This window comes from Staurois parvus, unplaced genomic scaffold, assembly GCF_062004578.1.
Source record: "Staurois parvus isolate SC_StPar_1 unplaced genomic scaffold, SC_StPar_1.0 ptg000053l, whole genome shotgun sequence".
Taxonomy (NCBI): domain Eukaryota; kingdom Metazoa; phylum Chordata; class Amphibia; order Anura; family Ranidae; genus Staurois; species Staurois parvus.
In genome coordinates, this window is record NW_028317849.1 from 6,323,926 (window position 1) to 6,336,639 (window position 12,714).

Genomic DNA, 12,714 nt, shown 5'->3' on the forward strand with positions numbered 1-12,714 from the left:
GAAGCCGTCATTACCAAAAAAGGATTTTGTACAAAGTATTAAATCATTTTCAGTTAGCATTTTCAATACTCTTTCCCTGTGTCATTCCATTTTATTACACAAAACTTAAATTTCTGAACGTATGTGTTTTGTTTTCTTTGTATGTGTGGATTGCAAAGGTTGTTACCAACATGTGGTGAAAAGTTCATGTCAATAGCACCTTTAGAAATATATTTACTGAGAAAAATGGTGATGTGTTCAATATTGATTTTACCCGCTGTACATTCATCCTGTAACAAACAGATAAAAATAATTCCCATACCAGTGATCTCTTTGCCTCAGGAAGGAACTGGCCAAATTCAGAAAGTAAATCTTCCTGTCCACGAAATAAGCTGGCCACTTCCGTGAACACCTCTTCCTCCGACATACCACGAAATGGGCGTCCTTTTGGATTTAGCTGATCCTTCTATAAAAGGAAATAAAAATAAATTGTAAAGACAAATGTTTACAATTAAATCAGTAGGTAAAATATACTTCTATTTTACAGTACATGGTAGAACAATAGACATTACTTATTGAATAATATTAGGATCCTGCCTTCCACCAAACACTATTCTTGACCTGGCCCATAAAAATCTGTGAAAGCTTCTTATAACATGTTCCTAAACAAATACATTTATCATAATTTCACATTCACTTTGATTGCAGCTAAAATGAGATTTACCAGAGGCTGCCTGCTGTTCCTCAAACTGCACAAAAGAAATAAACTGAAGAAACCTTACGACAAAAAATATCAAATACTAAAATGTAGTATATGGATAAAACCATTCCTTTACATGTAGAAAGGGGGTCTAAAGTCACCCCCCCCCCTTTTCATATATGTATGCTTTTAGTTGTTAGGTTTACTACTGTATCACAGTTTTAAAACTCTTCTTTGCATTATACGTTTACAGGGAATCGGACACATTTGCACTCTACATACACAGTCTGTGCTTCCTGCCTTCATCGCCAGCAGTCTCTGCCATTACACCCAAACTTTGGATCCTAATGGCTAGAAAGGCAGCTTACCGCAGAGATAAACTAACAGGCATGTGCGAGATGGTGGAAGCAGCAGCCAAGTATTGACACTTCCAGAGGTATCAAAGATTTGTCCAAACAAAATGAACTGGAATTTGGACATAGTGGCAACCTGGGTTCACATCTGTGTGGGGCCGTTATGCAGGGCAATTTGCAAAAGTGTCCAGTGCAATTTCATTCAGTAGTTCAGATGCGATTACAATGTGAATTGTTAAAAGTGTATGACATTGGAAATCGTACCTGAACCAGGCTGAAAAATGTACCAAAGTTTTTTTTTTTTTTTTTAAATCTCACTGTGGCCAGCCCACACATATGTGAACTGGCTCCACAGAAAAGGATTTTGGTGCACGTGTCATGCGGATTGGATGCGGTTCAAAATGCATCCAATTTGCATATATGTCATTGGGTCACAGGGTGAAAACTCAATACAATGTAGGCAATAGAAAGCAGGAATGGGAAGACTACTTTTCTTTTTGTTCAAAACTTTGCTTTATTAAGTTTGGGAAGACTACTTTCACCAAGAAAACACCTCATCCTTTTTTTCCCCCCCAAATACAGGACCTGTGTTTACTTAAACATGACATTTTACAAAATAAGTGGTCATTCCTTCAAAAAGCAGGAAGGGTCTTGCACACCATGCAGCAACTGGTTGCCTGTAGCATTTTCTTTAAGAATGTCACTTTAACTGCTGTATTTTAAAATATTGCTAGTATGGTCTACACTTTGCAGTTATAAGCAGTACAGCTTGAATTTTGAAGAGTAAATCTACTTCTCATATTGTTTTCTATATGCAAATTTCATGGGGGGGGGGGGTTTGTAGCAGAATGCCAGACTTAAAATAACTGTAAAATTGGGCCACCAGTTGAGACGGAACCGGCTGATATTAACTTGTTCCCACCCGGCCAATAGCAAAATGACAGCCAAGAGGGATGCTCATCAGTCCGGGTGGGCGTCATATGTCATCCTCCAAGGCTCACCGGCCGTGCACCTCGGACATAGAACAACATATCTGAGTATCGGCCTGTTGCCAGTACTATGTGACCGCGGTGACCAATCACAGCAGGTCACACAATTGTAAACAATAGATGGCTTCCTTTCATGCAATCCATTGTATACAATTGTGTCACTAGCTGTGATTGGTCACAGTGATCACATATAGACCAATCACAGCCCATCTGTGTCATGTGATTAGCTGTGGCCAATCACAGCTAATCAAAAAAAAAAAAAAAACAGTGGTGATTAAAATACAACTGAACAAAATGATAAAAATCTAGTTTGGGTACAGCATTGTATGACCGTGCAATTGTCAGAGTGTGAAAAATTGGCCTGGGCAGGAAGGGGGTAAAAGTGCCCAAGATTGAAGTAGTTAATATGCACTGACAATTGCCAGGATTGCTTTCTAATTACTGAGATTTCAGCTGGTGTCTTGGCGTTCAATGCCTATTTGCACCTTACTTTCTTCATGTGTTCAATACTTTTTCCTTGTGTCATTCCATTTTAATACACAAATTTCTGAACTTATTTGTTTTGGTTTCTTTGCATGTATGGATTGCATGGGTTGTTACTGACATGTTCTGAAAATTTCACCTAAATGGCACCTTTAGAAATACACAGCTCAAAAAAATTAAAGGAACACTGTTTAATCAGAGTATAGCATCAAGTCAATAAAACTCCTGGGATATTGATCTGGTCAGTTAAGTAGCAGAGGGTGTTGCTAATCAGTTTCAGCTGCTTTGGTGTTAATGAAATTAACAACAGGTGCACTAGATGGACAACAATGAGACGATCCCCAAAACAAGAATGGTTTTACAGGTGGAGGCCACTGACAATTTTTTCCCCTACTCATCATTTCTGACTGTTTTTCACTAGTTTTGCATTTGGCTAGGGCCAGTGTCACTACTGGTAGCATGGGGCAATACCTGGACCCTACAGAGGTTGCACAGGCAGTCCATTGCCAGGTTTGCTGTGTCTCCCAGCACAGGCTCAAGAGCATGGAGGAGATTGCAGGGGACAGTCAGTTACTCTAGGAGAGCTGGGCAGGGCTGTAGAAGATCCTTAACCCATCAGCAGGACCGGTATCTTCTCCTTTGTGCAAGGAGGAACAGGATGAGCACTGCCAGAGCCCTACAAAATGACCTCCAGCAGGCCGCTGGTGTGAATGTCTCTGACCAAACAATCAGAAACAGACTTCGTGAGGGTGGCCTGAGAGCCCAACATCCTCTAGTAGGCCCTGTGCTCACTGCCTGGCCCCATAGAGCTTGATTGACATTTGCCATTGAACACCAGAATTGGCAGGTCCACCACTGGCGCCCTATGCTTTACACAGATGAGAGCAGGTTCACCCTGAGCACAAGTGACAAATGTGAAAGGGTTTGGAGAACGTTATGCTGCCTGTAACATTGTTCAGCATGACTGTTTTGGTGGTGGGTCAGTGATGGTCTGGGGAGGCATATCCATGGACGGATGCACAGACCTCTACAGGCTAGACAATAGCACCCTGTCATTAGGTATCGGGATGAAATCACTGGACCCACTGTCAGACCCATGCTAGTGCAATGGGTCCTGGATTCCTCCTGGTGCATGACAATGCCCGGCCTCATGTGGCGAGAGTATATAGGCAGTTCCTGGAGGATGAAGGAATTAATACCATTGAATGGCCCCCACACTCGCTTGACCTAAATCCAATAGAACACCTCTGGGATATTATTGTTTAGTCCATCCGAAGCTGCCAGGTTGCACCTCAGACTGTCCAGGAGCTCAGTGATTCCCTGGTCTAGATCTGGAGGAAATACCCCAGGACACCATCCGTTGTCTTATTAGGACCATGCCTCAACATTGCTAGGCATACATACAAGCATGTGGGGGCATACAAACTACTGAGTACCATTTTGAGTTGCTGCAATGATATATCAGCAAATTGGATTAGCCTGCTGCATCATTTTTAAATTTTGATTTTCGGGGCGTCTTTGAATTCAGTCCTCTGCAGGTGATAATTTTCATTTCCATCAAACGATGGGCATCCTTACGTTTATAACACATTATCCAGTCCATATCAGTATAGATATCCAGCAAGATATTTTTTTTCCCCATTAAGATCTGATGTGTTTTCAAAGCGTGTCTTTTTTTTTTTTGAGCTGTGTGTACGCACTCGTGGAATGGCGACAAATTATGATACTTAAAAAATCTCCATAGGCGATGCTTTAAAAACTTTTATAGGTTACAAAGAGGTCTAGAGCTAGAATTCTTGTTCTCACTATAACATTTGCAGCAATACCTCACATGTGCGTTTACATATGTGTGTGACCTACATATGCGTTCACCTCTGTACACAAGTATGAGAGTGCTTTAAATTTTAATATTTTTATTTCTACTACAAACCACATGCCTGCTGCTATCAAGCAAGGTGTGCTGAAGCACAGTGCCATGGCTGTCTACTGAAGAAGGACAAAACATACAAACAGAAAAAAAAAAAAAAAACAAGAGTCCCAAAAGATTCACAGAAACAGAGAGTTACCAGTAAGTCTAACTCTGGCTTTCCCAACTCGTCTTGCAGGACACCACGTGAAATGATTATCAAGATTTTACCAGATTAGGATGATAAAAAGCCCAGAGACTTACTACTTCATATTAAATTCTCAACATAGAGATTAACTAAGGCAGGAGACCTATTTGTAGGGAAACGTCTAAGCCATACCAGAAAAAAGAGCTCAAAGTTACATAGAACTGAATAAAAAAAAAAAAAAAAATCAATATTAGTTGAAAGAGAACCAAACTCAAACAAGGCCCTGGTCAACTGAGAACATATAAATACCCCTAAGGCCCACATTCCCAATGTACAATGTAGAAAAAGACTGAAGAATTTTAATGACCCCTCTAGATTGTAAGCTCCAAGGAGCAGGGTCCTCCTAACCCTCTTGTATTGATCTGTATTGTTGCTGTATTGTCTCCCGTTATATTGTAAAGCGCTGAGCAAACTGTTGGCGCTATATAAATCCTGTATAATAATAATCTTAGATTGTAAGCTCCAAGGAGCAGGGCCCTCCTAACCCTCTTGTATTGAACTGTATTGTTGCTGTATTGTCTCCCGTTATATTGTAAAGCACTGAGCAAACTCTTGGTGCTATATAAATCCTGTATAATAATAATCTTAGATTGTAAGCTCCCAGGATCAGGCCCTCCTAACCCTCTTGTATTGATCTGTATTGTTGCTATATTGTCTCCCATTATATTGTAAAGCGCTGAGCAAACTGTTGGCGCTATAGAAATCCTGTATATTAATAATAATGCAAATAGTTTTGCTCATTGCTTTATGTAGAAAGCTGTATATGAGGAATTGAGTGCAAGCTGAAAGACTAGCCACAATAGACCATGCATAGATTGACTAGGTCTGAGCTATGCTGGGGATATAAACCCACACCCTATACAAAATATAAGAAGTGTCTGCTGCAGAAGCATACGTCCAGCGACTTTCCACCATCTACATGTATATGAATGTAACAACGCACAGTGCCTTGAAACATGCAATATTAACTAAGCACTGTAAAGGGCTGTAGGGAAATCCTGCCCCCCCCCCCTTCTAACACAGACCCCAGGGTCACTACAGAACATATTGGGGAATTCAAAAAGAAAAATAAATTCCTAAGAATTTCCAATTTTCTTCCCAGCAGACAGGTTAGTAACATACATCAACAACAGAACATATTGGGTTATTTACAGCTCTACTGTAGTAATGCATAGTTTAAAAAAACTACATATGAGCAATGCGTAAAGACAGTCAGATCGTACATGCCTGCATATGCAACATCTCTTTCCCCACATCTGACTGCTTGTATGGCAGCTACGTGTGCATTCTGTATACCAAAGCTTCCCATACACCTGCAGTACAATGCACTATTAAAAGAGAACTTTTTTTTCCCCCCAATATTACCAAATGTTAGATGCCCTGACATACAGGACCATGGGGAGTGCAGATCACTAAAGGCTAGGAGACTGAGCCTGTAGCAGTAACACAAAAATTCATATTGACTTGACACACCATTTCTGTGGTTAAGGCCATCTAAAAGATATGTATTGACCTAATGATATATCTACAGGCTGAAATACTGTCAGTAACCCCGCATATAACATGTGTTGCAGGGTATGTATCAAATAAATGACCTGGCTGCCTCTGAAGCAACCTGGTCTGGTTTCTATTGTTTTATGGAACATAGACATTATTAAATAGCATAGTGACCACATATCCTCATGTAAAGGCCTAGTGTTTTAATGTATATGGCTTCTTGCATTGTGCTATAACACGAATACCATTGCCATCTACTGTAGGAAGAACTACATAAATGCAATAGAATATGATGAGGAACTTTAAGTCATTTGTGTAAAAAAAAAAAAAAAAAAAAAAGTGATCACATTTCTCTGATGGCTGATGAATGCAACTATGCCCTATAACCCTTCCAGTTTCGGCACAGGGAGTGCATCTGGTAATGCTTGAAAGTGAGGGATTTAGGGCTCATGCACACGTAAGCTCAAAAATGTTTTTTTCCCTCTGTACCTCCAAGTTAGCCTATGTATCCATGCACACTGTAAGCATTTACAGGAGTTTAGATGAATAAAAAAAACCCAAGTCACGTTCAGAAGAGGAGCGTATCAACATAAAAGCTCAAAAGTACATTAACGTGCGTTAATGCTAGGCAAGTTTATATGCATTAAATGCTAATGGCCACAATAAAATTAACGTTCTGGCCAATAGAATGCATTAACACCAATCACATGAACGCGCATGCAAAAATTTAGCTTTTTACAGCGTTTTTATGCTACTAAACACCTATAGGAGAAAAGGCGTCCTTAATTTTCTGCTGGATCAAGCCTCAGCAGCCAAGACTCATTGGCCATCCATATACAACCTAAATATAATCAAAGTGATACATGTATGAAGAACTGACTAATTGTATTCACCTAAAATACAGAAAGTTAAAGTATTTCGGTATGATGCACAAATTATGCAGAACTTTATGCAACAAAGCCGATTTCTTAAAGGCTATTAGAAATATCACATATATGGAGTAACAGGTTGTAAATATCATATAGAACGCCCGAGACATTGTACAAAAGGTACTCTGGTCAGGCCTCTGTTTTGTATTCACATTTAAGCTACTCTCACACTGATCTGTAGCAAAAAATGCAGCAAACACACATATGCGTTTTAAGAAAAACAGAGGATAAGTGAGCGCTTATGTGATAGTATATAATGTATAATAAGCAGCAGCTGTACACCCAAAAGGCACCGTATCAAACCTTCAATAGCATATATGTGAACAGGGAGGTGCAGCGCTGTATAACCAAACAAATAATAATTACACAATAGTGAACAGTGACTGTAAATTAGTAATGCCACTATATGGTGGCTCCAGGTGAAGAGAGTGAAAAACAGTCCAGTGAAGGAGTGCTCTTAAGATCCAGGGTGATCTTCAGACGTCCAATATACAGGACCATCAGGTGATAAAATATAAAGACTGCGCACTCACCAGATACGCAATCTTTATGCGCATTTGTGTAAAATTATCACTAGGCCTCCTGTATCATCATCCTGGTCTGGTCAGATCTGGTCAGCATATCCCTCATGGCCCGGTAACTGGATGGATGCAGCTGTTCCGTAGACTTGGCCGGTTCTCACCAGAACTGCTCAGAGGCTGCCCACTTGGTTTTCCATCCTAGAAGCACACTGACAAATTCAGGCACTGCCTCGGGGTCTTTATTACCTTTTATTACAGATCCTTAGAAAGTTCTGAGAGAAGAAATGAAGGTGCAGGATACTCAAAAGTAACTGCAGCTCTTGGAGGACAGTTTCCTAAAAAGTCCTTGTGCAGTATTGGGCCCTATAGAAGCAGCCACAAAAATAATGCTGAGAAGAGACAGCCAGTAAATCTGAGACCCTATGAGAGCAGCCACAGTCCTTGCTGCAAGGACTGTGGCTGCTCTCATAGGGTCTCAGATTTACTGGCTGTCTCTTCTCAGCATTATTTTTGTGGCTGCTTCTATAGGGCCCAATACTGCACAAGGACTTTTTAGGAAACTGTCCTCCAAGAGCTGCAGTTACTTTTGAGTATCCTGCACCTTCATTTCTTCTCTCAGAACTTTCTAAGGATCTGTAATAAAAGGTAATAAAGACCCCGAGGCAGTGCCTGAATTTGTCAGTGTGCTTCTAGGATGGAAAACCAAGTGGGCAGCCTCTGAGCAGTTCTGGTGAGAACCGGCCAAGTCTACGGAACAGCTGCATCCATCCAGTTACCGGGCCATGAGGGATATGCTGACCAGATCTGACCAGACCAGGATGATGATACAGGAGGCCTAGTGATAATTTTACACAAATGCGCATAAAGATTGCGTATCTGGTGAGTGCGCAGTCTTTATATTTTATCACCTGATGGTCCTGTATATTGGACGTCTGAAGATCACCCTGGATCTTAAGAGCACTCCTTCACTGGACTGTTTTTCACTCTCTTCACCTGGAGCCACCATATAGTGGCATTACTAATTTACAGTCACTGTTCACTATTGTGTAATTATTATTTGTTTGGTTATACAGCGCTGCACCTCCCTGTTCACATATACACATATGCGTTTTGCCATGTTTGCAGTGTCTTTTTTACACAACATGCGACTAAAAAATGTTTTCCACTGATTCTAATGGGGAGGTGGGTTTTTGGTGCTTTTGTTTTTTTTAAACCACACCAAAAATACAGCAGGCAGGATTTTAAAAAACGCAGTGGACCCGCAAGCAATCAGTGTGATGAGCTCCATAGGATTACATGGTCACAGGTTTTTCATCTGCTGTTAATTTTTTATGGATCAGTGTGAAAGCAGCCTTTTGCATTAAGACAACTATTTTGCAGAAAGCACAGAGTCAGTGTTAAGCCGCCCATGCATGGCTGAACCAGCCAAATTTCTATCCATGTAAGGTCAGGGTGGTTGTACAAAAGTCGATCTACTGATTGATCAGCGCTGCCGGCTATAGCCAGCAATGTATTCTGATGGCAAGGAAGTCTCCCCAATGTCGGAATACAAAGGCACAGCAGGAAGATTCCCCTAATCCCATTGCCCATTCAACCAGCTCTTAAGGTGTATTCCTATAAGAAAAACCTCCCAACCCATGCAGCCACTTTTGCAAATAAAGCCTATGCACAAAGCAGACCATTAGAAATCTCACATATACAGAGTAACAGATCGGAATTTCACATATAAGCGTTGATATGCAACAAATAGAAAAACCTAGAGAAAGTCAGCAACTAAAAGGTCCTAATTTATTTCATGTGTATGTTCATAATCAAACAATACAATATAAATATAGACAAAATAATACACAGACACAGCATACTAACATACTGTAGAAGCATTAGATCAGAGTCATGGTGTATTCAAAGAAATAATCCACAATCAGCAATACATATGCAATTGAGGCCTATGCCACTAAGCAGTTAACTAGCATAATCACAGGACCTAGCTATAATCTACTTTGAAGCGACCAATGCATTACAAATCTATCCAATGGAGATACACAGAGAGCTCCATGTGATAGAAGGTTGAGCACATCAAATGAGGTGTATAGTAGATAATAGTAACCCACAATAGGTACAGCTTCCACTTCTAGACCTGAACAGAACCAAAAGGTTTTAGTTGGAATAGAAGCAAATAGAAGTCACCTTAATAATACACATTTTATTAGGCATAATGCATATTGCACAGTGATTCCCCCCCCCATATAACATCATTATATAGTTACAAAAATTGAAAAAATAGTCTAACCAATTGAAAAAAAATACACTGAAGTAAACCTGAGTATCTTTATATAATCCACTCAGGTTGGAAGGTGGGAGACAAAAGCCTCTCAGCTCCTAAGATCTTTACGAGTCCAGACCTAGTGGTAAATAAAGCTGCTGGCACCCTGAGCCTGGAAATGTACCCAGAGCAATTAGACATACAACACCTGCAGGCATTTACAAGCAATCATTAAACACAGGTTTGTCTATGCAGTCCTTCAACAGAGGTTTAGTCACTGGCACACCGCTGCGATTTAAAAATCTCTCGATTTGTGTGCAATTTCAGCATGATTTCAGGTACGATTTCTGAAGACTTTATTGCTACTTGTGAAGATTTTCAATGATTTCTTGCAATTTGCAGTGTGATTTCCATTATATTCTATGTATGTGAAATCGCAACAAAACTGCAGAAAAAGTAATTCAAGAGCTACTTTAGAAATCTCTCTGCAGCAAATCGCAGATGTTAAGACACTGACCAGTCCAGGTTAAAACCTATGCGTTTTCCGTTGTGTTTAGCAGAAACGCACAGCAGTCCATTTTTTTTTTTTTAATTTAAATATTTATTAAATTTTTCATATTAATACAAAAGCCCAAAAAGGGAAATAATTCTCATACAAATAAACATTTATAACATTTCTACCTTTCCCTTACTAAAAACTCTTTTCTTTCCCATCCCACAACCCCCCCTTCCCGCATTCCCCCTCCTCCCCCTCTGCAGACTCTAGCCCATTCTAATCTCTTGAGGCTTGTTAATTTTTTGCTAACATCCTAGTTCATATTTTCCTATATTTCTCTTTCAATCCTGCTCTTTCCCACTTTTCCCATCTCCTAAAATAAACTCTCATCCTATCTTCCTGCATATGGTATGATCTTTCCATTCTACCTATCTGGTTTACTCTATTAATCCAGTCTTCCTTCTTCGGTACCTCAGATTTCCCCCAAAACTTAGGTATCAGCCCTTTCGCCGCATTCAAGAAGTACCATATACCTGAATCTTTATATTTATTTACAGATGTCTCCACATTGTGTAGGAGGCACGTCGTTGGGTCTAACCCTATGTCAATTTCAGTTATTTCTTCAATCAATTTGACTATTGTTTTCCAAAATGCCTGGATTTTCGGACATTCCCACCATATGTGAAACACCGTGCCTATCTCTCCACATCCTCTCCAACACATATTTGTATTTTCCCCATTCATTTTGTGCTCTACACTCGGTGTAATGTGCCATCGTGTCACACACTTATAATTAACCTCAACCTCTCTCATACTAACATTATCGTGTATCAATCTAAACATCTTTCTCTGTCTATCTTCATCAAACCCAACTCCCATATCCCTTTCCCATTTTGTTATAAAAATTAACTTTGTGTTTGTGTCTAATTCTGTGAGTATTCTATACACTTTTGAAGTACCGTGCTTCCCATCCCTACGTGTCTCTAACAACCTTTCAAACATATTCCAGTCCTGTTTTAATCTCAGGGGTTTCGGTAGATTTCCAATAAAACATTTCAATTGATGATATTTCCACTCATCTATTCTAATAAAAATATCTCCCTTCTTCTCTATTAAATCTTTAAGTGATCTCAGTTCCCCCTCCACCAAAACATCTCTCAGTTGGGTATCCTCCTTTCTAAACCATCTCCCTGATATCTTATTCTTTCCCGGGGGAAAGTACTCAGTATTTGTGAGAGGCATTAATATAGAATTAAATTCCCATTTCATGTTTTTGTGTAAATTGTCCCATACCCTAAAGACATTTAAACTGTAGATACTTGTGCTTTCTTTAATTCCCCTGAACTGTGGTGGAACCCATATCATCTGACTCAATCTAATGCCACTAAGATCATTTTCAATTGTTACCCAGCTTTTCCCCTTATGGTTAAATGTCCAGTCATATATTCTTGCTAAAACCACTGCTTTATAGTATCTCTTGACATCTGGTAGACCCATTCCCCCTTTCTCTTTAGTCCTACTCAATGTTTCATACGCTATTCTAGGTTTTTTATTCTTCCATATGTATCTTGTTAACATTTTTTTCATTATCTTAAAGAAGGCTTCTGGAATTTTGATTGGTACCATTTGAAATCTATACAGTATTTTAGGCATAATTACCATTTTGACTAGGTTTATACGTCCTATCCAGGATGGATTTCCTCCTTCTAGTCTTTTTAAATCTTCCCTGATCTCATTTATCAAAGAGATATAATTTAATCTATACAAATGCTTAGATGAGGCAGTGAGTTTTATTCCTAGGTATTTTATCTCTTTTTCTCTCCATATAAAGGGGAATTCTTTTTGTAGTTTTTCTTTTTCATTCTTTGATATATTAATATTCAGGATCTCTGTTTTCGTTGGATTAATTTTTAAATTTGATAGTTCACCGTACTCCTTCAGAATCTTCACTATATTTGGGAGAGTTATTCGGGGATTCCCCACATAGAACAATAAGTCGTCCGCAAAGGCCGCTACTATATGTTCTGTGGATTCTATCTGAATTCCCTTTACCGATCCACTATTTCTTATTATTGACAACAGAGGTTCGAGTGACAATACATATAGCAGAGGGGACAGTGGACAGCCCTGTCTTGTACCATTAGACATTCCAATGGGTTCTGATCTCTCCCCATTTACCGTGATGATTGCAGTAGGCTCCCTATATAATTTACTTATCCACTCTCGCATTCTATCGCCTATCCCCAGCACTTTTAAGTTGTCCATCATAAAGCCCCAGTCCACTCTATCAAATGCCTTCTCTGCATCAATTGACAAGAGCACCACCGGGGCTTTCCCTTTTCTACTTTTCTGAATAAGCATCAGGGTTCTCAAGCCGTTATCTCTACCTT

The 12,714-nt window shown here is 39.7% G+C and overlaps 1 protein-coding gene across 4 annotated transcripts in view; it reads right to left on the bottom strand.

Moving 5' to 3' along the window:
* The window catches only part of SIN3B (SIN3 transcription regulator family member B), a 107,080-nt gene that overhangs the window by 47,387 nt on the left and 46,979 nt on the right, over window positions 1-12,714 (bottom strand). For all 4 annotated transcript variants that reach the window (XM_089667601.1, XM_089667582.1, XM_089667589.1 and 1 more), the window contains one exon: window positions 302-445. In XM_089667601.1, the coding sequence (XP_089523727.1) occupies window positions 302-445 (144 nt within the window). The remainder of the gene's footprint in view (window positions 1-301; window positions 446-12,714) is intronic.